We start from the raw sequence: 27,250 nt of genomic DNA, 5'->3' as shown, positions 1-27,250 counted from the left end.
AAAACAGAACACAAATTCAGCCTTGGCTTAGGCACATGCAAAAACATTATAAAAGTAATTCCTGCCCGGCTAGGCGCTGTCTAATACATTTGGAGGACCCTAGCTATCCGGGTACCAGGCTGTCTGGCACACGCTCTTGGCCAGCAGCAAGACAGGAGACCATCAGTTACCTTTGCTGTGAGAATGCAATCTCGCTTTCAGCTCTCCAGGTAGGGCCTCTCCTACTGCTTCTGGCCTGCAGACTAAATCAGGCCCTAACGAGGCCTGTGACCTGCACCTGTGGGCTATACAAAAGCCCAGGACCGAAGCCCGGGTGGAGTAGGAGTCCCACTACCAGCCTACCCCTACTCCATAATAAGCAGGCCCAGTAGGACATTACCAATGTGTCTGTGTTAGCTAGGCCAACACAGACAAAACAGACTATTCCTGCTTATCATGTCTGCATTAACCCTTGGGTTACTGCAGACAAACCCAGGGCTTTTACCACCAGCATTTCATCTGCCTGTAAGACAGATAGCGGTTTTCCCACACAACACCTCTCACTTTCTCACAGTGGGCAAAATCAAACCCAGATCATATCAACAATTTTAGGGCCACTGCATCCTGGTGTACTAGATTTATGGCAAGGCATGATCTGGTACTGAGGCAAAAGACAAAAATTTCACAAAAATTACCTGCAGATCTTGACCACAAAGTCAATAGTTTCCATCGTTAAGTCATACAACAGCGCACTAAACATGGCTATACATTAAATAACATTGGAAATATGGATGAAACTCCAATGAATTTTGATATGATTGGAAATAAAACTGTCCATCAAAAAGGAGAAAAAACTATTTTAATTAAAACAACAGGACATGAGAAGTCCAGTTTTACGGTGGTTCTAGGATGCACAGCTGATGGCACCAAACTGAGACCTGTTATTATTTTTAAAAGAAAAACAATGCCAAAACTAAAGTTTCCTGTTGGTTGTTTTGTACATGTGCATGAAAAAGGCTGGATGGATGAAGAGGGGGTAAAGCTATGGCTTGACAATGTATGGAGCAAGCGACCAGGTGGACTTATGCAAAAACAAAGTCTACTGCTGTGGGATATGTTTAGGGCTCATTTAACGCCTAACACCAAGCAAAGACTTGCAAAGCTAAACACAGATGCGGCAGTTATTCCTGCAGGATTGACATCATTGGTGCAACCACTAGATGTGTGCCTAAATAAGCCATTTAAAGATTGCATTCGACAACAGTGGACTGAATGGATGGTTAGTGGTGAAAAGACTTTCACTAAAGGAGGAAACATGCGTGCTCCACAGTTGGATGTTCTGTGCCAGTTTGTCATAAATGCCTGGAATGATATTGATCCAGAAACAGTTAAAAGGTCCTTCAAGAAGTGTGGCATATCTAATTCCTTAGATAGTGTGGTGTCAGATTTGGCTTTATCTTCATCTTGCCACAAGTAGTCGTCCTCCATACCATCTGATACCGAATTCGATCCATATGATGACTGCTTTCCAGATGTGTCACAAGATCCCATCGATGTACTTATGATATCAGACGACGAACAGGAGGATTTTGAAGGCTTTTAAAGAAAGGAAGACCTGTAAAATACTGTAACTGACGGTTATGATAGTTATTGGTGGTTTGTTTGTTGCTTTACCATATCTTTCTCCTATCATTATCAGTTCTTGTTTGGTTGACAGCTTAAAAAATTTAAGGTACAGTATGGTAACATTTACAGTAAAATGGACGATGGTAATGTTGTTGTTGTATGCCTTATGTTTATGAGCGACAGTTTTCCTGCTATATACCTGCATGTCATAAGAATTTAAATTAAAAAAAGGACCATGTTAAATTCAAATCTGTTTTTTTTTTTAATTTTTACCGGTGTTTTGTATGCGTTGGAAAAGGGGTAGTCTCATACGCCGGAATATAAGGTACATAATTTTGTGTCAATAAATACACCTCCATTTTGTTATAACCCCTGTGAAGCATCTAAGGGGGTTAAACACACTTCTTAAAGTAGATTTTTCACATATTGAGGGGTGTAGTTTCCCAAATGGCATGATTTATGGGGTTTTACTGCCATTTAGGCCTCTCAAAGTCACATAAAGTGGAGCATGTGCCTCTAAATAAGGGTTTTGGCGATTTTCATAAAAAAAAAAATTCACACAATTCTGTACCTCCTAACAACCTGAGAGAGGATGCATAAAACCCTGTGCCGATATAAAGCAGACATTTGGGAATTGTTAGTTATAAAGTTACTTGGGTGCTATGACTGCCTGAAAAGTAGAACATTTTGAACTTTGAAAATGAATTATTTTTAGAAATTTTTGCCAGTTTCAATTTTTTCCATAACTAACCACAAAAGATATCAAAATATTTCTATTACTTTGAAGTACAATGTGTGACGGAAAACAATCTCAAAATCCCCTGGATATGTTAAAGCGTCACCAAGTTATAACCTCCTATGACGACACAGGGCAGATTTTTAAAATCAGACCTGGTCCTAAAGGTCTAAAATGGCTTAGACACAAAGGGGTTAAAGTTGATTTTTCACATATTGAGGTGTGTTTAGTTTCGAAAAAGGCATAATTTATTGGGTTTTACTGCTATTTAGGCCTCTGAAAGTCACTTAAAGCTGATCAGGGGCCTCTAAGTAAGGGTTTTGGCGATTTTCATAAAAACAAGAGAAATTGCACCCACAATCATCAAGCAACCTAAATCTTGAAATACTTTCGACATTCGTCCAACAATCTTTTTGTAGTCAGGTACTTTTTTTTTGCCTAAAAATTTCTCTACAACCTCTCTATATGTAATCCTCCCTTCTTTTTGAGGATCTGACATGTTATTGACAGATCAGCCTAATTCAGTTCACCGTCACATGACCTATCCTCCTTCCTCCTGTGAGCACAGGGCAGGAGCCCCTCCTCTACTTCAATCCTTTATCTTGTTCACAAATCCACAGTTCATAAGAAAAAGCAGCAAAGCCAAGAGACAAGTTAGTGTAAGACCCAGGCTAAAGGGAGTAAGATAGCAAATTAACAAGCAAAGTGCTTCTAGTTTTTGTTAAAAAAAAAAAGAAAAAGTGGAAGTTGCGCTTTAAAGGGGTTGAACACTAATAGCATACTTGAACATTTTAATAATAAGACTCAAATAAGGCCACACATACCACGTTTTAAATCTTTTAGATGCTGCAGAAGGTTGTAACATGGGGAATAATTCATGAAATTAAATCACTGGCTGATGTGCTGCAAATGTGATGCCAGCAGCTACCAGGATAAGAAGGGGTCATTTATGGAAAGTGCTTTTACTAAACATGAGAGACTGGGGCTAATGATTCTAATAGAAATGGAGTCACAAGAATTACAGCATGAAATTCAGAGTTTGGAGAGTCATAAGGATGTTAGAGAAGTTGATTTTTTGTTCAACGATAAAATGAAAATTCTTGTTCATGGAAAAATAAGACATCCCCTGAAAAAAAGACCTTGTACCTCATTAGGAGCAAAAATTAATATAAGACACTGTCTTATTTTTGGGGAAACAGGGTATAATACTTACCCTGTTAAAGTTATGCACTGGCGGCCGGTCAAGTGCTGGAAACAATTGGAACACAGGACATAACAGGAAGTCCCAGGTCATGCTGCTCTGGGTCATGTGACCTGCAGTCATGTTTTCAGCATTAAAGACAAGCATAACGTTGGTGACCCCATTAGGTTTTATACTTACTATGTTTATGCTAGGAATAAGTATATTTCTTAGTTTAAAGCAGTCAGGAAAACAAAACAAAAAAAAAAAAAAAAGACCTAAAAGAAACCTTTCAGAACTTATTCTGACATTAATGTCAACTGTAAACTGCACCTATAAATTGAAAAAAACATATGATTCAACCCACAGATTTTCAATTGCATTCAAATGTGGGCTCTGGCACAGCCATTCCATAATAATATCTTCCACTGGGTACTGAAAGTGCAGTGCCTAGGGCGGCAATTAGAGAGGGCAGTGGTTGGGAAGAATGGAATTTAAAAAAAATATATAAAATCACATTCTGGAGGCGACTGCCTAACCTTCAACTCAAGAAGGCTTTGGTTGTTAGTGTATACCAGTGATGACGAACCTTTTGGAGACAGAATGCCCAAGTTACAAACAAAACCCATTTATGTTGCAAAGTGCCAACATGACAATTTAAGCAGTATCATAGTATTGTAGGCGTAGAGGATGCCCCATTGTCCTTGTCACAGGCCTAGGTCTAAAAAGATCTTTGGAGAGATCCTTGCACTGCCCGTTCAGGTATTTGTACATTGTAATGAGGTCTCCCTTCAGTCGTCTTTTTTCTAAACTGAATCATCAATTGTTGTTATCTGTAATTGTATTCTAGTCCCCCCCCCCATTCCCCTCATAATCTTGGTTCTCCTCTGCACTCGTTCCAGTTCCACTATGTCCTTTTTATACAAAGGTGCCAAAAACTGTACACAATATCACATGTGTGGTCTGACCAGTGATTTGTATAAGGGCGCAACTATGTCTTTATTATGAGAATCTATTCCTCTCTTGATACACACCACGATTTGCTATAGCAGCAGCCGACTGGCTCTGGTCACTAAAATTAAGTTAACCATCCACCAATACCGCCAAGTCCTTTTCAGCTCCAGTATTACCAAGTAATTGACTGTTTAGAACATAATTATACTTTTTGTTTGTTTCCAGGGCCCAAGTGCATAACTTTACATTTATCTACATTAAACCTCAACAACCATTTCTCTGACCACTCAAGCTTTCAGATTATTTCCAATTATTTACCCAAATACATGTACACAGATTTGCACGTAGTCCCAGCAGTCTTATTTTATGTACAAACCTTTTAAGCAGCACTGTATCAAATGCCTTTGAATAGTCCAGATTTACAACATTCACAGCCCCCCAGATCCAGTCTGGAACTTACTTCCTCATAGAAGCCAATCAGATTAGACTTACAGCACCGATCTCTCATAAACTCATGCCAATGCTGGGTTATATGGGTTATGCACAGTGAGATACTCCAGGATAGCATGTCTAACAAATCCCTCAAACATTTTCCCACCACAGAAGTTAGACTCACAGGTCTTTAGTTTCCAGGATCACTTTTTGATCCTTTTTTGTATATTGGTACCACATTTGCTATGCGCCAGTCCTGTGGATCATAACCAGTCCTCAGGGAATCTTTAAATATTAAAAATAATGGTCTCTCATGGTACACAGTTTAGGCAGAACCCGGAGGTGTATTGCATCTGGGCCCAGTGATTTGTCCATCTTAGTGGTTGTGAGGTGGCACTGTACCTCTTCCTGGGTTTAACTGTTGACATTCCTAAGAGAATTTACATCACAATTACATTCCTCATAGTGTCTTCCACCAAGGGATTTTCCTGGGTAAAGACAGTTGAGAAGGCGACATTCAGTAGATTGGCCCTTTCCTCATCTCCTTCCACCATGACCCCCATGTTATTCCTAAGGGGACCCACACTCTCTGTTTTTAGTTTCTAATCATTTATATACTTGAAAAATAATTTGGGATTATTTTGGCTCTCCCTGGCAATATTTCTCTCAGTCTCTATTTTTGCGGCCTTTATCTGCTTTTTACAGGATTTATTTTTCTCTCTATAATCCTGTAACGCCTGCTGTTTCACAGGTTTTAAATGGTATTGGCGTTCTTAGTTCACGAATACAATAGAAAGATGGAGAAATTTGGATTGTAGCTTCCCTCCTGGGCCCCCTGGAGAGGAAGAATCAGGGGACCCAGAGCAGGAGCTCCAATGACAATCCTCTATTCACACCTTCTTGCTCCTCTTGTAGTCTTGGCAGCCAAGGATGTCGCTTTAAAATAGTGCCGAGCTTGGCACGTCGTGGGTTGTATTGGATAACAGGAGAAAGCCTTGAGTCGTAGTTGTCCGACTCTGTCGGGGAGAAGGCATGGGTGCTTACAGAAAGGGCTCTAAGTGCCACCACTGGCACCTGTGCCATAGGTTCGCCACCACTGGTATAGACAAATCAGAGATGGGGAAGGCAATGTGCTAAAAAGTTGCAATTATTGGTGAAAAAGAAGGTCTGTGATAGAGCCCCTATGTGAATTCTGTGCAGTCCTAGGCTAGAGAAATAACTTGAAAGGTAAATGTATGTATGAGCTTGCATGTATACTAGATGTGTGTAAATGTGAACAGGATGTGCATTGTATTGCATGTGCATGGATACTGTAATCCATAAAAAAAATTTTTAATGACCGGCAGCAGAGGAGGCTGTAAAATAAAATATTACTTCTCATTTCACTTTGTTCCATTACAGCACGGAGGCTCCCATCACTAGCGTTCTATTTGCACACATATGGTGTAGCAGTTACATGATTATTCTTTCCATTCAAGAGCTTTATTGTATAGCAGACTTGAATAAAATTAGAACATTGGCATGACAGTAACATGACACCAATATATTGCCTATTGGGGTGGGTTGAATCCAATAGCCATATAAGATACAGAAAGGATGTCTTAGAAAATGGATAAGAAAGGAAGCATAGGAAAGGGGAGGAGGAAGGTATGGTAAGACAAAAGGGAAGGGAGCAGCCGGGGTAGCGCGAGGAAGTAAGAAGATACCACAGACACCATTAAGTGGGGCCAGGTATCGGAAAAGCGGCCATGATCTGCAGGGGACTGAGCTACAAGTTCCTCCATCCTATGGGCTGAGGCAATTTCTGCTAGACATTCGGAAATTGTGCGCTTGAGCGCGTGTGTGTGTGTGTGTGTGTGTGTGTGTGTGTGTGTGTGTGTGTGTGTGTGTGTGTGTGTGTGTGTGTGTGTGTGTAGGGGGGGGGGGGTGTTGGTTGTCGATCATATTGCTATTCCCTGGAAATTACGGTCTTGGCAGCTTGAAGGTAACGGGTGAGGTATTTTTATACTTGGAAGCCAGGATGTCAAATATGAATAAGAGGGTCACTTCAGGGGTGCTCAGTTAAAAGAAAGAGCGTGATGAGTGAAAGTAAAGGCTAGGCATGTCTGCTCAAAGTGAGGGTGTGGGACAGGTCAGTTTGGTTCTTGATTGAGTATTGGAAAGGTTTGAGTTAAATTATACTGGCGAAGGTGTGTGGCAGTAAGTATCCCATAAGATGTTAGAAACTTTAGTGGTTAAATAGTAGAACCCACAAGTACCTGGAGAAAACAGTGGTTTATTGCAGGCAAGGAAAGAACCTCCATTCATTCCGTCCGCGAATGTGGGATTGTCCACAATTGGGAAAAAAGCGACTTTCAAGTAAATCAGGGAGAGACCCTGTTCCACCCCTCTCAAGGTACGTAAGGTGTGGGCCCATGTCTTAGAGATGTTGTTGTGAAAGAAGTCCAGAAGGCAGAAGTAAGCCAGAGACAGATATTCGAGACGGCAATCCAGCTAACCTACACCCATATATCTTTGGGGTGGACTAGAGTTTCCCGACGGAGCCTGGCCTGCCCTGGGAACATTTGTCCAGAAGGAGGCGAGTTGAAGATCGAGATCATTTTGAAGATGTTCACCCGAACAAAAAAAGAACAAAAAAAAGATACCCCCCTTACAGCACAAGTGTTCCCTAAAAGGTTGGATGAGAAAGAGGACCTGGTTTTGGGGCCTACTTGATAAGGATAGAAAAAAAAAAAAAAAAAAGTTGGCCGCTGATGATCAAGTTAAGTTATTGGCATAGAATCATGATCTGAAATGCTTGTGTTTGATTGTAGGGCAGGGGTTTCCTGCAAACATAAGACTTTGACTGTCTGTGGAAATGGAGTACCTGCGCATGTAAGTAATGGTAGAACCAGAGCCATTAGTGACACACAAGCACAAGTAATGGAACAAAACGCTGCATAGATCAAAAGAAGTTGTAAACTTTCTCAAACAGAAATGGTCAAAGTCGCAAAAGGTAATCATAGCTGGAAGCATTTCGCCAAAGCCAGTCCTCCCAATCGGAAGTTCAGAAGAAAGAGACAAGTCCACAGAGTCAATCAAAACAGACCAGCACAATGGTTTAAGTTCTGCAAGACATAAGGGGCCAAGCAGAATTAAGTGTGGCCTCTTACGCCACTGCTCTCATTAGACATCATTAGAGTAAAAGGGAAGCCCCATTTCTTGGGAAGTTCATGCTCTCCTAGTAGCTGTGCAAGGATGAAACATAAAAGATCTGGCAGAATCTTGAGCAAGGCTCCCTGGTGCATAATCCGTTTTTGATTCCTCAAATACCTCATTTGTGTTTGAACAGGATCTGTTCTTTGAGAGAGTAGAAATGGATTCAGTACACCACGTCTCTCTAATTTTGTGCATTGGGATAGGGAGGGTGAAGGGTTCTGTGCGATTTCAATATGCGTGTTAGGAGGCTGATCCAAGGAAGTTGTTGAGAATTTCGGTTAAGGTGGAGAACTGGAATACAGTTTGGCAAGATCTTTGATGCAAACGTTATTGCGCCCGCTTTTATTTTGGTCCAGGTCGTCTACTCTGGAGGACAAAGTAGTAACATCAGAGAATTCAGCTAAGATTTGAAAATGGAGACATTTTCCTTGGCAGGTAGGGAGAAGAGATTCAATATCTTGTACCATTGGAAGCCTATCTTCCCGAAGGAGGGGCTTGAGGAAGGCTTGCTGGAAACAAAGGGGGGGGGTGTCAGAGACGAAACCTGAGGGTTTCGTATAACCCTGGGTAGTCCTGATGATGGTTGGTAAAGGTTGGGTGGATACTGCTAGTCCCTTCCATTGAGGAGTGGTGGAAGCATGGGCCTCTTCAGCCAATGCAGCGGAACCGGAGGGAGCCAGGTGCCCAGGGGGCTACAAGGAGAATGTGTTTTGGTAGCATTGATGTGCATTGCGTGCTGGGTATGCGCCAGGGTGCTGGTACTCAATCGTGAGTGGCTGAAATGAGACACTGGGGGCATCCAATGCATGGGAGTCGGAGGCAGAAGACTCAGAGGCAGTAGGAGTGAAGGGCTAGGCGCCTGAAGATCATTGTAGCTGCTGATATATGCAGTGGCGTAGCAGGTTCATATTGTATCCTGAGGTAACTTCAGAAAATCCTGAGGCAACGCTGCTGGCTGTCCCCACAAAAAAAGTACCCAATACCAGGTTGAGTTGTTTTTTAGCGGGGCCTTTTTCAGTTTTTCCCCCCATAATCTGCAGAAACAAAAGCTGATTAAAGAGCTGGTGGTATGGAGGAGCACAGTGTGGTGTGTAGCCCTGCCATGTGCCCAGCCACATATGAGTTGGGCAAAATATATTTTGCACCAAAAAGGCATATTTAAGTAGAAAATGCATTTTTTAAATCTTCATTATTCATATAATCACTAAACCCCTAGATAAATTCTTTGAAAGGTTTAGTTTCCAAGATGTGGTAATCTCTATTGTGTTGGTACTTTAGGGGCTCTGCAAGTACGTTAACACATATGTATGTATGTATGTATGTATGTATGTATGTATGTATGTATGTATGTATGTATGTATGTATGTATGTATGTATGTATGTATGTTTCTGAAAACAATTGTATCCAAATTAATCCGGTAAAACCCAATTGCACCAATTCCCTTACGCAGATCATGTGCTTTGAAACAGCAGTTGACATCCACATGTGAGGCATTGCAGTACTCGGGAGAAAGCCTAAAAATGTTGGGGTGTTTTATTTGCCTCCAACACCATCTGAATGTTAAGGCTAAAAGAGAGAGAATATTGTTATAAAGACTGAAATTTCCACTCCATTTTTATTTGATTCCTGCAAAATTATTAAAAGGTTAACAGACTTCCCAAGTAGTGATTTGTGTTAATAAATAAATAGTTTGAGATGTTAAGTTCATAAATTGGTGTAGATTATGGGGATATATAGTAAGCCTCCAAAAAGCACTTGCAAACTACCATATGTACTAGAGTTTATGCAGACCCAAAGCCAAGATACCCAATATCACAAAAAACTGGGAAAACAGCCAGCCCCCTGGCCAACTATATAGGCAGCCAAGTCCCCTGGTCCAGTATATGGGCAGCCACCTGTTCGCCAGTCCCTTGTATATAAGTGTATAGCCAGCCAGCACATACCACACAGTATATAGCCAGCCAGTACCAAGGATATATGTATATAGCCAGCCAGAACAATAACCCACATTATATAGCCATCCAGCCTGCCCCCAGTATATTGCCAGCCAGCACCAATATAAAAAAAAAAAAAAAAAAAAAGATTAACTCAATACTCGCCTTTCAAATGCCCCCCGCAGGTCCTCTTTCTTTCTGTGCCCAGCAGAGGCAGATCAGTGCACACACTGGGATGTCAACCGCTTGCTGACATAGTATGTGTGCCGGGAGCTAGAGGTCCCGTGCTGGCTGCGCACACACTAATGTCAATGGTGGTTACGCACCTGTGGCTGCTGGAGGAAGAGGACTTGTAGGGTGTCGGAAAGTTTGGCTAGCCAAGTTAGGGATTTTCAGCAAATTTTTTGTGCTGAAATAAACGGCTTACATTTGAGAATATACGGTAACTTGGTCACCAAAAAAAATATTATATATAGCAAATCTCTTGAAAACTATAGAACTTGCAGCTAAAAACATTCTATCATCTGTAAAAAAAAAATACAAAAACGTAAAAAAAAATAACAAAAAAGACAAATGGTAAAAAAGGATAACATTTTAAATTTGAAAACTACAATGTGTCACAAGAAAACAAAAACAAATCTCCAAACCAATTATACAAGTTAAATTGCTCAAGTGTTATTACCACAGGAAGTGACATGTCTCCAAAAAAGAAAGCTGTCTCCTAAATAGGGTAAACGGAAGAGAAAAATATATCTATATAACCAGAATGGGTGGCACTGACTGTAAGTACTATCTTTTACTGGAGTGTCTACATCAATGATGCACCAATTGACTTTTCTCCAAAGAAATTATAAAATTGCTTTATTCATAAAAAGGTACAAAAATTTCCAAAATGAGAAAATAATGTAACTTACAATTCAGTGAAATTAGTCATGTCCTTGTGATGCATTTCGCGGTCCTGCCCCTTTCTCAAAAACAAACGGGCTGGTGTATGGGATAAAAACAGGCATATATAAAAGGTACCTGGAACCAGATCAGATCACCTAACTTAACCCCTTAATGCTGAAGCCACTTTTCACCTTCCTGACACGGCCCATTTTTTTCAAATCTGCCCTGTGTCACTATAAATGGTTATAACTTCAAAACGCTTTAACATATCTAAGTGATTTTAAAATTGTTTTCTCGTAACACTTTGTACTTCATGTTAGTTGAAAAAGTTTGGTGTTATGTTTTGCATTTATTTATGAGAAAATCAGATATTTGGTGAAAATTTGGAAAAAATTCTCGATTTTCGAACTTCAAAATGTTCTACTTTTTCCATACATAGTCATAACCGCAAAAAAATGTAAAAACTAACATTCACTAAATGTCTAATTTATGTGGACATGGTTTTTTAGGCATCCTCTTATTTTTGTAGGACGTTATGGGCCTTTGAACGTTAGTTGCGATTTTTCACATTTTCATAAAAAACGCAAAATCCTGCTATTGAGGCACCTGCTCAGGTTTTAATGATTTAAGAGGCCTAAATAAAAGTAAAACCCCATAAATTACCCCATTATAGAAACTACTAAACCCCTCAACGTACATAACACAACTTTTATGAAGTTTGTTAACCCTTTAATTGTTTTATAGGGGTTAAAACAAAATCGGATACAATTTTGAAAGTAAGCTTTTTTGGCTAAATGAATGTGTTTTTCAAAAAATGTACAAATTCTCAGTGGATAAAATACCAAAACGCTCCACAAAATTTGATACCCAATCCCTCCCGTGTATAACAATACCCCATATGTGGTGGTAAGCTGCTGTATGGGCACACGCCAGGGCATCGAAGGGAGCTGCACCATTCAGAACAGATTATGCATTGTCACTTTTTATCGGCTATACAATCTTAATTTTTTTGGCAACTTGGACATATAAGGGCTTATTTTTTGCGACATGAGATGCACTTTACAAATAATTCATTTTCGTGGGTCAGTAGCTTATTGGTGAGATTTTATTAACTCTTGAATGTATGGGTGAAAAGAAAATTGTCAATTTTGGTTTACTTTTTTTTCGTATTTTTTGGGGGTCGTACACCGTTCACTAAAAATACTATATTATCTTTATTCTATGGGTGATTAAGATTATGGTGATACCTCATTTATACAGTTTTTCATTTATTTTTACTGGATAAAAACTAATATAGAGGAAATCTCATTTGTTTTTGCATCGCCATCTTTTCAGAGACGTAACTTTAATATTTTTTGGTTGACAGAGCTAGTTTTGGGCTTATTTTGTACGAGTGGAGGTGTTCTTTTTAGTGGTACCATTTTGGCGCACATAACTTTTTTTGATCACTTTTTAGAACATTTTTGTGTAGAGATTTTATGAAAAATGTACATTTTTGGCATGTTTTACAGGTTTTGTTTTTACGGCGAGCGGGTCTAATAATGTCTCTGAGTTATTGTACGGATTGTTACGGACGCGGCGATACCAAATATGTGTGGTTTTTGGCGATTTTGTGGGTTTTTTTCACTTTATTGCATGTGTATAGGGAATATTTGTGTTTAGGGGACTTTAACTTTATTTAATTTTTAATAAAAATAATTATTTTATGTAATGTTTTTAACATTTTTATTAACTTTTACAGGTTAGCTTGAACAAGTGATCCACTGATCACTTGTTCAAGCTCTTCTTCACATTACACAGTGTAATACAGATGTATTACACTGTGTAATGTAAAACACTGAGCATGCTGCGCATGCTCAGTGTGTTACAGCCGGGTCCTGCCAGAAGGCACGGACCCGGCTCACAGAAGAGGATCGCGCAGCCCCGGGCACCGGCAGTCCCGGGGCTGCGATCGGAGCAGCGGACCACCCCGGTAAGCGCCGCGGGGGGTACGATTCTTCTCAAATGCCCCTAGCACGCCGCGGTGTCAGGGGTTAACACCCGCGATCGGAGAAATCTCAGATCGCGGGTGTTCGAGGCGGGTGTAGGCTATAATATATAGCCGACACCCGCAGCTTCTTGTGCGGGCTCCGTTCTGGAGCCGGCGCCAGAAGCATGACTTACTATTACTGCATTTTGCGGGAACGCACCTCCCGCCATGCAGTAATAGTACGTCAAATGTCAGGAAGGGGTTAAGTAACTTTTTTTTTTTTTTTTAAACAAGTATAATTAGTATATAACAAACAATCTCAGACACTAGCAGAACAAAATTGTATCACATTGCAAATTACCTGTGCTATGTTTGTGGGATAGTAACATGGCCCCTTGATGTGTTGTGGAGGCGGAAGTGTTACTCTTATGTATTTACTGCGCATGCGTTAGGGGTACACGCAAGCGTGGTAGTGAAGGAGCTGAACAGCGCAGTGTTGGACTGGTGCATGCGTACAAGCAAACTTGGGAGGAGACGCAATCGACATCTATGTTGATAGAAACTATGGTAACCAGGAACGCCGAATCTATGGGACGTGATCGGCAGGATAGACACAGACAGGAACGTGATCGGCAGAATATGTAAGTGGCAGATCTCCCAATAGACCAATCCAAATAGTGGAATGAAATGTAATCCCTACTACGTATTACGAAAACTGGGGCGAATAATGTAAATATGATCATTTTCTAAATGAATACAGTAAGATTATATATACACTGTAGGTCTGAAGTGGGAATACGGTGAAAACACAGAATTACTCAGGATATAACCAGATGGAGTAAGCGTGTTAAGTTTATATATCCAGAACATTTCACTATGTTTCAATGTCTTAAACAGATAAGGTACATTGCTTTTAGTCAGAGTTGTGACATTCTGCCGCGTGTTTGGAGACACTGTTTCGCAAAACCTTTGTCAATATTACTCCGATGTTTATTAAGTCCAATATATTGTAGTTTACACGTACATTCCAGGAGATAAATTACATAATTATTACTACAATTCAAAAAGTCTTTAATGGGAAATAATTCCCCTGTGACGTTTGAACTGAAATTTGTACGTCTGTGAGTGATTGAGTCGCAACATTTGCAGCGTGTATGGCTGCATTTGAATGAGCCAATGGTCTTTGGAAGAAGGATATAGAAGTTTTTATAGAGCCATTAGATGGTTTCAAATGGCTTGGGGCTAGGATATTTTTCAAAGTTTTCGAGCGCCTATAGCAGTGATGGCGAACCTTTTAGACAGAGTGCCCAAACTACAACCAAAACCTACTTTTATGTCGCAAATTGCCAAGATGACAATTTAAGCAATAACCTATTGATCCCAACTGTATCATTAATCTTAATCATATTGACATTCTGAGGACACCAAACAAAAGAAAGAAAATTTGGATTGTAGCTTCCTTCCAGGGTCCCCTGAAGAGGAAGAATCATGGGACCCAGAACAGGAGCTCCAACCATAATCCATCTCTGTCCATACCTTCTCGCTTCTTGTGTAGCCCTGGCAGCCAAGGTGTCGCTTTAAAATAGCTTTGGATGACAGGAGGAAACCTTTCTAGCAAATTTTGTGCTGGGGTGAAGGCCTGGGTGCCCACAGAAAGGGCTCTGAGTGCCAGCTCTGGCACCCGTGCCATATGTTCGCCACCACTGGCCTATAAGTTAGATGCGGCTTCGCAGGAATGATCTTTTGAGGTAAGGATCATTCAGAAGAATCCCCCAATGTTTTTCCAAAATTTTCTTAATATCTGAGTGCTCATTTGAGTATGTGGTAATACAGTTTAAACAACTTTCTTCTAAGAAAGTGTCTTTGGGTACTAGGCAGCTTGCTTTGTCAAATAAGCCGGCTCTCGCAAATGCCTCACTTAGAAGAGGGTCAGGGTAACCTTTAGTTTTAAATCTTTCGTTCAAGATCTTGCTTTGGGATAGAAAATCAGTTATTTGAACAATTGCGACAAATTCGTTTGAATTGTCCAAAGGGGATATTTGTTAGCCATTTCTTCAGATGACTGCTTTTAAAGTCCAGATAGCTATTGCTATCTACTTTCTTATTCGTTTCATCATGAAAGACCACGATGTCCAGAAATTCGTTTTCTTCATTGGCTATATGTTCCGTGAACTCAAGCCCCCAGTTATTTTTGTTCAGATCTCTTATAAAACATTTCAGCACTAAACTGGTCTCCGTCCCAAGTAATGAAAATATCATCAATGAATCTTTTAAATAAGATACATTTCTTGAAGGCTGGATACGTATAGATAAATTTCTCCTCCAATAGACGCACAAAAAATTAGCAAAGCTAGGGGCAAACTTACTCCCCATAGCTGTACCCCATTTCTGCAAGTAGATAGTATTTTTAAAAAGATAAATAATTGTGCTGGAGAATAAATGCTATAGCTTCTACTAAAAATTGTTGCTAGATAGATTTTTCCAGAATCTCTGTCACAGTTGCAGAACCCAATTCATGTGAGATGTTAGTATAAAGGGAAGTCATGTCCATAGTAACAAACCTGTATTTCTCCTTCCATGGTATTGGTAGAATTTTCCGAATAAAGTCTGGAGTATCCAAAATGAAAGAGTCCAGAGCCCTCACCGATTTTTGAAGAAAAAGATCTATATAATGTGAAAGATTGGATATCAACGAATCTATTCTTAAAATTGTAGGTCTTCCGGGAGGTCTCTCAAGGCTTTTATGTATTTTTGGCAGATGGTAAAAGAGGGCTGTAAAAGGTTCTTCAACTTTCAAATAGCCCAATTCCTTTTTTATTTATAATACCCAGCCTGTATCCTTTATCCAATAGGAGGTAAAGAGCTTTTTTATAACTATCTGTAGGATTTGTGGATAATTTGATGTAGTAGCTAGGATCTGATAAAAGACGAGTTGCTTCAGAGATATAATCGTCCCTATTCATAATCACTATTCCACCGCCCTTATCCGCGCTCCTAATTACAATATCCCTATTCCCGGCCAAAGTTTTCAATGCTTTCTTTTCCAAAGGGTACCGGTTATTTTGCTTCTGATGATTTGTTCTTTTTTTGTTGTGAATGTAATCCACGGAGTTCAATCGCTACTAAATTATAAAAATATTCTATATAGATTCCCTTATGATGCGTGGGTAAAAAACAGATTTGAGTCTTCCTCCCCTACAGCCCCTCTTTCTTGATTTTTTTCTCTTGATACCCAAAGGGGGTGAATGATGTACTATTTCGGTTAATTGAATCGGTGTTACCTGGTACGACGGAGTGTGCTCTTTGAAGGGAGGAAGCCCTAAAAAAAAGACAATGAAGTATTTGGAGAAAAGGATGGTGGAGGTGACTGACAGACAAGGGGCGGCGAGAGAGAATGTATTGTAGGAGTGTAAAATAGATTGTTGGGATTATCATCAGGAGGGCTGCCATGTGTGGTGAAAATGGAATTTTGAGTACAGTTTGGGTATACAACAGGAGGGAGTGCAGGTTTAGGTAAAGAGTCGGTGTTTAGATTTGTAACGCTCTTGAGGGACTTGCAAAAATCTTGGCTCATTCTCACTCTACTTCTTTTGGTTGGACATTTTTAGCCATGAATTGGTTGGCCTTAAATACAGTTTTCTGTACAGTTCCATCTTATTGGCGTGTAGGGCTAGTGTGATCAATAAGCTGCCTTTGGTGGTTGGGTTTGGTCCTGCTGTGAATAAACGTATGTCCAGTAGTATACCCTTTTTCATATGGGACCTTTTCTTATTATACGATTTAGGGCGGGCCTCTAGCTCCTTACCATTGTGGGTTGATGCATGCGCATTACTGGTTTTATTCTCATAATGCGTTGTCTGGGTTAACAGACTAGGTTCTTGATTATGATTTTTAGTGTTATCATAAATAGGGTTGCAGAATACCTTGGTACCATTTATAAATTAATTAGAATTTTTTATGAAAAATAATAGACAATCATTCAACAGAATTAAAAAAAAAAAAAAAAAAAAAAAAACCCTCAATGAAGCAGGACACTGAAATCAAAAAATTCCTGTAACTATCACAAACTTCTGCATCTCTCAACAAGTATTTTGGCCCACTCGTCATAAGCAAACTGCTCCATTTGTCTTGAATTTGAAGCGTTCCTTTTCCTCGGCGGAATGTTTCAGCTCCTTCCAAAGATTATTTTTTTTTTTTTTTGGTTAGATCAAAGTTTACCTTTATGTATGCAGATTTGTGTTCCTAGTCCCATGGGAGTGACCAGTGAGGAGTAGGGCAGAAATGTTTGACGTACTGAGAAAGAAAACAATTGGGAGAGGGGGGATATGGGGGTCATGGGCGTTTTAAATTTAAAAATCGATGCAGGACAGATTGGTTGCCAGGGGGCACTGGGTGGAAGGAGGGGGGGGGGCGATGAAGGGATGAGTGTGGGTGTGATAGCCACTCCTCACTGGCCACTCCCAGAAAACAGAAAGGTAAAACTTTAATCTAAATTAACATTTTCTCAGAAAAAAGGCAATTTTACTACAAAAACTTTGGCAATGTACACAATATTCTCTATAGGGACATAGGGGAGCCAGAAAAATGGCTCTGAATGACAGGTTCCCTTTAACATATGGCAGCAGCAACTAGAAATATGGCTTTGACTGAGAGTATGGTTTTTTGGGGGCTTTGCACTTTTAATACACCTCGAATAGTCCAGCTTACTGGGTTTTTCTATTTCCTATTCTCCACATATCTGGGTTAGAGGGTACAATGACAATATGGAAGATTGTTGTCACATGCAGTACACAACTCTCAATCTATCTCTCGATGTAGCTCCCGGTGTTTCCCGGGATAGTATATAACTGCTCTTAGCTTTAACAAAATAGAACGGGTTAACAAATGATATTTTATTTTTATTTATCTCGCTCCGACTTTCTCCGAGGGTCTCTGGCACTGACCCAGACTGTGTCCGTCTGTCTTGGTCTCCGTCACTGAACGTCTTGGACTGTCTCCGTCTCCGAGTGTCTGACTGTGTCCGTCTTTTCAAATTTCTCTGTTTCCGTCTCTGATTGTCTACTTTGGGGGATTCATCAGAAGTGTCAGCGGAGAACTGTTGGCAACTCCAACTGTTTTACCTCAAACATTTCTCATACCGCCCCCCTATCTCTATATCCCTATTCATCTTAACTAACACATAAGCTGTCTTCTACTCAATGGCTATAGAAACCAATCAAAGCATAGACCTCATATAAATGACCTGTAGAAAAAAAAGGAACCAATCAGCTTCTAACTGCCACAGCAACGAGCAGACAATAGCGCTGTATATGGCGGTTAATAATTGCACTTTTGCGTTAAATTTTGGCGCAAAACCTAGTCTTTGACTAAAATTCTTTGATTGTAAATGCAATGGTACAAATTCCTTTAGTGGATATACACTCACCGGCCACTTTATTAGGTACACCTGTCCAACTGCTCGTTAACACTTAATTTCTAATCAGCCAATCACATGGCGGCAACTCAGTGCATTTAGGCATGTAGACATGGTCAAGACAATCTCCTGCAGTTCAAACCGAGCATCAGTATTGGGAAGAAAGGTGATTTGAGTGCCTTTGAGCGTGGCGTGGTTGTTGGTGCCAGAAGGGCTGGTCTGAGTATTTCAGAAACTGCTGATCTACTGGGATTTTCACGCACAACCATCTCTAGGGTTTACAGAGAATGGTCCGAAAAAGAAAAACATCCAGTGAGCGGCAGTTCTGTGGGCGGAAATGCCTTGTTGATGCCAGAGGTCAGAGGAGAATGGGCAGACTGGATCGAGCTGATAGAAAGGCAACAGTGACTCAATTCGCCACCCGTTACAACCAAGGTAGGCAGAAGAGCATCTCTGAACGCACAGTACGTCGAACTTTGAGGCAGATGGGCTACAGAAGCAGACGACCACACCGGGTGCCACTCCTTTCAGCTAAGAACAGGAAACTGAAGCTACAATTTGCACAAGCTCATCGAAATTGGACAGTAGAAGATTGGAAAAACGTTGCCTGGTCTGATGAGTCTCGATTTCTGCTGCGACATTTGGATGGTAGGGTCAGAATTTGGCATCAACAACATGAAAGCATGGATCCATTCTGCCTTGTATCAACGGTTCAGGATGGTGTCATGGTGTGGGGAATATTTTCTTGGCACTCTTTGGGCCCCTTGGTACCAATTGAGCATCGTTGCAACACCACAGCCTACCTGAGTATTGTTGCTGACCATGTCCATCCCTTTATGACCACAATGTACCCAACATCTGATGGCTACTTTCAGCAGGATAATGCGCCATGTCATAAAGCTGGAATCATCTCAGACTGTTTTTTTAAAATGACAATGAGTTCACTGTACTCAAATGGCCTCCACAGTCACCAGATCTCAATCCAATACAGCATCTTTGGGATGTGGTGGAACGGGAGATTCGCATCATGAATGTGCAGCCGACAAATCTGCGGCAACTATGTGATGCCATCATGTCAATATGGACCAAAATCTCTAAAGGTATGCTTCCAGCACCTTGTTGAATCTATGCCACGAAGAATTGAGGCAGTTCTGAAGGCAAAAGGGAGTCCAACCCGTTACTAGCATGGTGTACCTAATAAAGTGGCCGGTGAGAGTGTGTATATAATATACACACTCTCACCGGCCACTTTATTAGGTACACCATGCTAGTAACGGGTTGGACTCCCTTTTGCCTTCAGAACTGCCTCAATTCTTCGTGGCATAGATTCAACAAGGTGCTGGAAGCATACCTTTAGAGATTTTGGTCCATATTGACATGATGGCATCACATAGTTGCCGCAGATTTGTCGGCTGCACATTCATGATGCGAATCTCCCGTTCCACCACATCCCAAAGATGCTGTATTGGATTGAGATCTGGTGACTGTGGAGGCCATTTGAGTACAGTGAACTCATTGTCATTTTAAAAAAACAGTCTGAGATGATTCCAGCTTTATGACATGGCGCATTATCCTGCTGAAAGTAGCCATCAGATGTTGGGTACATTGTGGTCATAAAGGGATGGACATGGTCAGCAACAATACTCAGGTAGGCTGTGGCGTTGCAACGATGCTCAATTGGTACCAAGGAGCCTAAAGAGTACCAAGAAAATATTCCTCACACCATGACACCACCACCACCAGCCTGAACCGTTGATACAAGGCAGGATGGATCCATGCTTTCATGTTGTTGACGCCAAATTCTGACCCTACCATCCGAATGTCGGAGCAGAAATCGAGACTCATCAGACCAGGCAATGTTTTTCCAATCTTCTACTGTCCAATTTCGATGAGCTTGTGCAAATTGTAGCCTCTGTTTCCTGTTCTTAGCTGAAAGGAGTGGCACCCGGTGTGGTCTTCTGCTGCTGTAGCCCATCTGCCTCAAAGTTCCACGCACTGTGCGTTCGGAGATGCTCTTCTGCCTACCTTGGTTGTAACGGGTGGCGATTTGATTGCTTTTCTATCAGCTCAAACCAGTCTGCCCATTCTCCTCTGACCTCTGGCATCAACAAGGCATTTCCGCCCACAAAACTGCCGCTCACTGGATGTTTTTCTTTTTCGGACCATTCTCTGTAAACCCAAGAGATGGTTGTGCGTGAAAATCCCAGTAGATCAGCAGTTTCTGAAATACTCACACCAGCCCTTCTGGCACCAACAACCATGCCACGTTCAAAGGCACTCAAATCACCTTTCTTCCCCATACTGATGCTCGGTTTGAACTGCAGGAGATTGTCTTGACCATGTCTACATGCCTAAATGCACCGAGTTGCCGCCATGTGATTGGCTGATTAGAAATTAAATGTTAACGCGCAGTTGGACAGGTGTACCTAATAAAGTGGCCGGTGAGTGCATATATATTATATATCTCACACATTTTTTTTTTCTTTGGTGGCTATTTATGTAGTTTACAAAAAGGTGATTACCAGACTGATTCTAATATACTGTTGATTGCTTTATATATAGGTTTGCTGCATAATATTGCACAGCGCCCATGTCAACCCTCAAATTACTCTACTGTGCTCAAACTTTATTGTCCTAGCTTGGATACTTTGTGCTTACACCACACTACTGTGTATATTAATACGTTAATATAATATTGTTTATTCTTCACTAGAAAATACATTATACCATACATTATAAAGATCTTATATGTAGGAGGTTTGTATCAAGAATAGTCTTTGTAATACTAGTATGAACTCACTAAATCACTCCAATTGGTATAGGCCACTCTTAACACCTTCGCAAACGAGGACAAACTATATTGTGCCACGAAGGGTGTATGGAGAGAGCTCACGGCTGTATAATACAGCAGACGCCTGCCTGTTACTGCCGCGGTCGGGTTACATGGGAGCCGCCATCTTGAATGGCCGATAGCCATCCCTTGTGACGTTATCGGAGGGTGACGATCGGTTGGCATGGCAGCCAACAGTCTCATTGAAACTCGCAGGCTTGCCATGTGCCATGATCTCTAATAGCAGGCTATTACAAATCATTGTAATATTGGTATATACTGCGATACAGTAGTATTGCAGTATATAGTACTAGCCTGGAGGTTCTGAAATAATGGTTAAAAAAAAAAAAAAAAAGTTTAAATCACACCACCCTTTCCCGAGATCACATATAAAAGCAAATTAAAAAAAAGTGAGAATTAGAAACATGTTTGGTATCATCGCATCCCAAAATCATATTAATGATTTTTCAAGGCGTTTAACTCCGTAACGGTAAAATGTCGCCCAAAGTCGAAAGTGACACTTTCTTGCCATTTTGAAAAATAGGCCGTACGGTCCTCAAAATGATAGCATTAAAAAAAGTCATCAAAATTCGCAAAAAATTACACCACCCACAGCTCCGTGCACTGAAGTATGAAAAAGTTATTGGCGCCAGAACATGGCAAAATGAAGAATTTTTTTTACAGAAGGTTTTAATTGTTTTTAAATGTATGAAAACATAAAACCTATAGAAATTTGGTATCCTTGTGATCGTACTAAACCAAAGAATAAAGTAGACATGTCATTTGAGGTGCTCAGTGAAAGCTTTAAAATCCAATCCCACAAGAATATGGTGCAAATGAGTTTTCATCATTTTCACTGCATTCAAAAAAATTTTCCTGCTTCCCAGTACATGGCATGGAATATTCAATACCATCACTATATAGTGCAATTTCTTACGCAGAAAACAAGCCCAAACACAGCTCTTTACATGGAAAAATTAAAAAAAAAAAAAGTCAGATTTTTGAAGGTGGGAAGTGAAAAATGAAAATGCAAAAACGAAAAAGGGCCACGTCCTTAAGGTGTTAAATGAGTTTTATGCGGGTACACCATGCCACTAGAACAGTGTTTTACAAAATAACTATCAAATAAGTATCAAACGTAAAACTTTAACTTTACAAGAAAAAGAAAAAATAGTTCTCAGAATATGCAAAATCATCTGTTTCAACTAAACTAAATAAATTAGATATAGCCATAATCATACCGCATTTTGTCATAAAAGTAGTTGGAGTATTGTCTACTCGTCTCAAGCGGTGTATGCCATGACTCGTGTTACGGTTGTGGCAGAGTGCCAGAAACTTTTTAAGTGTTTAATTTGTCATGTTTGTCAAATAAAGTTTTTGTGCAATTTTCATAGTTATTTGTTTGTTGATCTGGTTAAGAGCTGGTTAAAGCATATCTGCTCCCTAGCCTATGCCCTGCTTGTTTTAAAAATGGCTTTGTCAGCATTCTGAATACGCTACTTTAGAAAACGTATCAATCACTGTATGGCATTCATATTTATAACCGCATGGCTGTAAAATAATTGCCTTTGTACAGTAGTCTTCATTATCAGTATGAGGTTATTTATTATGTAATGGTGATGGTCATCATGTAGCAATATTATTTTTCTCTTAGGTTGGTATTATAGGGCTTCATTATTGTGTTGTTGTGTTGGCACTTTGCAATAGGTCAGTGAGTTTCATGACATTCCTGGTTTGTTTTAAGACTTGTTCTTTTTCAATGGCATCATTTCGGGCATGTACCTCCACCACATTTTAAAAATATTTTTGTTAAGGAATTTAATACAAAAATCATAATTTTAAGGTTTTTTTCACTATGAATGTCCAGTAATAATTTAGATTTAATGTACAGTTGGTTACAGATGCAGTGATACAAAATCTTTTTTTTCTTCAAGTTTAGTATAGTATATTACTGTATATATTTTCGAAGCAAGAAGAAGACATGTGGGGGCCTCAGAAAAGTGAGTACCATGTTATTTATTTATTTTTTTAAGGCTTGACATACTGGGGGCAGGGGCTGGCAGGCTTTATACTGGGGGGGGGGGCAGGCCATATACTTGGGGGGGGGGGGTCAGGCCATATACTTGGAGGGGGGGGGGCGCAGGAGCTCACTATATACTAGGGGAGCAGCAGCTGGCGGGGGCTTTCCGCTTTATACTGGCTGGAGGCTGTGACCAATGTATTTCCCACCCTCGGGTCGCATTATACTCAAGTATTTACGGTATTTATTTCTATGAAAAGCTAACGAATTAGGAACTTCATATTTATTAATAATTGATAGAAGAGTTTACTTTATTTTTCAGTTTTACTTTTATTCACACTTTTACTTCAAAAAATGACGCTTGTTCAAGGCAATACACCGCAAAAAAATGTATAGTCATGGCCAAAAGTTTTGAGAATGATGCAAATGTCAATTTTTCCAAAGTCTACTGCATCATGTTTTATAATGGCAATTTGCATATACTCCAGAATGTTATAAAGAGTGATCAGCTTAACAGAAATTAAATTGCAAAGTCAATATTTGCCTAGAAAATGAACTTTTTCCCCCAAAACACATTGCAGGCCTGCCTTAAAAAGAGCAGCTAACATCATTTCAGTGATTGCTCCAGTAAAACAGGTGTGGGTGTTGATGAGGACAGGGCTGGAGATCAATCTGTCATGATTAAGAAATAACACTTTAACCCCTACGGGACTCTGCCCATTTTGGCCTTTAGGACGTGGCCCCATTTTTCAAATCTGCCCTATGTCACTATTGGTGCTTATAGCTTTGGAATGCTATGAGGGGATTTTTAGATTGTACTTCAAATTTGTTTAAAAAATTGGATGATATTTTTTGTGTTAAGTTCAGAAAAAAAATGAAATTTTAAAAAAGAATTTTTTCAAAGGTTTGGTTCTACATTACTACTCTTGCTGCAGATAGTCATAGCACCCAAATAAACTTACTTTTCCCAAATGTCTGCTTTATGTTGGATGGTTTTAAGATTCCACATATTTTACTTATGTTATAAAACTCAGAATTTAGGTACCATTTTTAAATTTTTTGGAAACTCCCCAAAACCCATATTTAGATGGACCTGTTTAACTTCTAATTGACTGTGAGAGGCCTCAATAATAGCTAGACTTGTAAATTATCCCATTCTGGAATCTACACCCCTCAACGTATGAAAAAACACAGTTAAGAAGCTTGTTAACCCTTTAGGTGTTTTATATGGGTTAAAACAAAATGGAGGTGCAGTCTACAAACTGTAATATTTTTTCACAATACACTCATTTTGGGTGGAAAATTAAACATTTGCAATGGATTAAATGAAAAAAGGCTGCACAAAGTTTTATACTCAATTTCTCCCGAGTACACCAATACCCTATATGTGGTGGTAACCTGCTGTATGGGCGCACGGCCGGGCATAGAATAGAGGGAGGCGCCATCCTGAGTAGATTTGCATTGTCAAATTGCACAGGCTATATTTTTATCTTTTTTTAATGTGGACCTATAGGGGGCATCTATAGCCAATTGGTGAGATTTTATTTCTTAGGAAGATTTTTTTGTGTTTTTTTTTTTTGGCTGTTTAGCATACCATAAAAGTAGTACATTATTTTTATTCTATGGGTCGCCTCGATTACAAAAATACCTAATTTATATAGTTTATTTTTTTCCCATTTTGACTGAAGAAAAAGTAATTTTGTGTAAAGGTTGTTAATTTTAGCATCACCGTCTTTCATATGCATAACTTCGTTTTTTTCGCCTCACAAATCTTTTTTGCGAGAAGGATTGTTCTTTTTAGTGTTCTTATTTTAGAGTGCATAACATTTTTTCCATATCGTCCCCCATGACGGCCCACCTGGAGGATGACCCCTTGACCTCTGTAGGGACAGGAAGCAGAGGTTAAATTCCCCCCCCCCCCTTGCACTCACATACCAGTGTCTTCCTGTCCCTACACAGGGCAGGGAGCGGAGAGAGCTCTCCCCGGCTCCTCCAAGGGGACAGTCAGGGGGGAGTATATGTGCGGGACACGTCCCTACATCCTACCTGGTCCCAGACCACGAGCGGTGCATAGTGCATCCTTCCCCTGCCTTGAAGGGAACCTCCGACCGGCTTTGTTGACGGCTCCGTGAAGCCAACATCACCCAGGCACGTGCATATGCAATGGAACACCTCCGGGTGTTCCAAGATGGTGACTTCCGGCCAATGAGTGTCGCACCGGAAGTGACGTGTCGCGAACACGAGAAGCCGGCGTGAGTATGTTTGAAATATCAAGCGGGCTCTCACGTTGATCTGAGGTCTATGCTTCTGTCGCCATCAGCCGTGCACGCTACGTGGAATAGGTACATTGTCTTAGAATAGAGTATTCTTTTCCTTCAGTAAATTTAATGAAAAATATTTTTTTTTATATAGATCTGGTGCCTGGATTTCTAGCTTACTGAGCCTTCAGGTTTATGTGCGCTAATAAGGTCAGCCATATGTAATTGCACATTCTAACATTTGTTATGTTTATGCATAGATTACAATTGGCAGCTCCGAGTCCTCAACTATGGACATCATTGTATCAGACCCCCCGCCTATAGCTCCTGTGAGTGGTTTCGGGATGTCTAGTATGTTTTGGGATTTTTAAATTCCACATTGCATGGAGCCTATGCTACAAAATCTGGTATTGTTCTTTTTGGTAGGAATCTAAAGAGAAGGAGACGTCAAAAGAACTAGAGAAGAAGGCACAGTCACGCAGATGTAACATGTGTTTCAATAAGCTGTTAGGTAACTACAAGAAACCTGTATGCAAAGAATGTTTGGACAATCTGCTCAAAGAAGAGAGATACTCCTTTATGGAGGAGATGAGGTCATTCATTAAAGGAGAAGTCCAGACATCTGTGGCGGCTTCTGTGGCTTCCATTATTCCCCAAATAGTACCACCTAAAAGGCCCACGGTAATGGAGTCTGAATCCGAATCAGAAGAAGCTAGTACATCTTTTTCCATAGATATGGATATTTCCCAGTCTATAGCGGCTACTAAGATGGAGTCAAAATACCTATTCGCATCAGAAAATCTTGACGCGTTACTTAAGGCAGTCAGAGATACTTTAAAAATTGAAGACATTGAAGAGGCAAAATCTGTACAGGATGAACTATTTGGCATACTTAAGGCGAAAAAGAAAAGAGTGTTTCCAATAAACAAGATACTTAAGGAATTGATATTGGAGGAATGGAGAGAGCCTGAAAATAGAATTTCTGTTTCTAAAGAATTCAAAAATCGTTTGATATTTGATGAGGAAGAAGTAAAAAACTGGAATGCTACACCCAAAGTAGATGTCCAGGTGACCAAAATCACGAAGGCTGAGGGAGTAAGATTCTTTGCAAAAGAAAGTGCCTTGTCAAATTCAGTTAGACATGCCATTTGGTTAAGACAGTGGAGTGTCGATTGCAGATCTAAAGCCAAATTTTGTAGTCTTCCCTTCCAGGGTGAATATGTGTTTGGTGCAGAATTAGACGCCATTCTGGAGAGCTGCGGATCGTAAAAAAGGGTTTCCTGAAACAAGAACAGGTCAAAAGAAACAATCCTTTCGTGACCCAAAAGAGAAGAAGTTTCCGTACAGAGGTAAAGGCAAACAAGGTAGATTGAGTTATTCCAAAGGTGGAAGAGGAAGAGGATTCCTACTTAGCTCCAGTAACTCAACATCTAACTTTAGAAAACAATGACACCAGAGTGGGAGGAAGACTGCTCAATTTCCGTCAACATTGGACCCAAATAACCTCAAATCCATGGGTCTTACGGATTCTACTAGACGGATACAAGTTAGAACTGACTTCTCTTCCTCCCAACAACTTCATGATAACAAAGCAACCATCGCAGTCACTAACCACCAGCTTATGGCAGGAGGTTCTGAAGCTGAAGGCCATGGATGTGATATCTCCAGTTCCCAGACAATCACAGGGGAAAGGTCCTTATTCACCTCTATTTCTCATAACAAAACCAAATGGAACATTCAGTCTAATCTTCAATCTGAAAAACCTGAACAAGCATATTCTTTACAGGAGATTCAAGATGGAAACTATATGCTCAGCCACCCCATTAATTCCG

At 40.3% G+C, this 27,250-nt stretch overlaps 1 protein-coding gene across 4 annotated transcripts in view; it reads right to left on the bottom strand.

The window, feature by feature from the left end:
- LOC140133187 (TGF-beta receptor type-1-like) overlaps nt 1–27,250 on the bottom strand; it is a 113,451-nt gene that overhangs the window by 19,969 nt on the left and 66,232 nt on the right. The window contains exon 8 of one of the 4 annotated variants that reach the window (XM_072153005.1): nt 14–1,575. The exons of 2 other annotated variants lie outside the window; for them this stretch is intronic. In XM_072153005.1, the coding sequence (XP_072009106.1) occupies nt 1,547–1,575 (29 nt within the window). In that variant the 3' untranslated portion in view covers nt 14–1,546. Of the gene's footprint in view, nt 1–13; nt 1,576–17,850; nt 18,140–27,250 lie in introns of those variants that run through there. One more of the 4 variants, XM_072153004.1, reaches the window with a different exon arrangement.

Source organism: Engystomops pustulosus, chromosome 5, assembly GCF_040894005.1.
Source record: "Engystomops pustulosus chromosome 5, aEngPut4.maternal, whole genome shotgun sequence".
Lineage (NCBI taxonomy): Eukaryota > Metazoa > Chordata > Amphibia > Anura > Leptodactylidae > Engystomops > Engystomops pustulosus.
The sequence above is the reverse complement of the archived record's forward strand: the minus strand, read 5'-3'. Positions and strand labels throughout refer to the sequence as shown.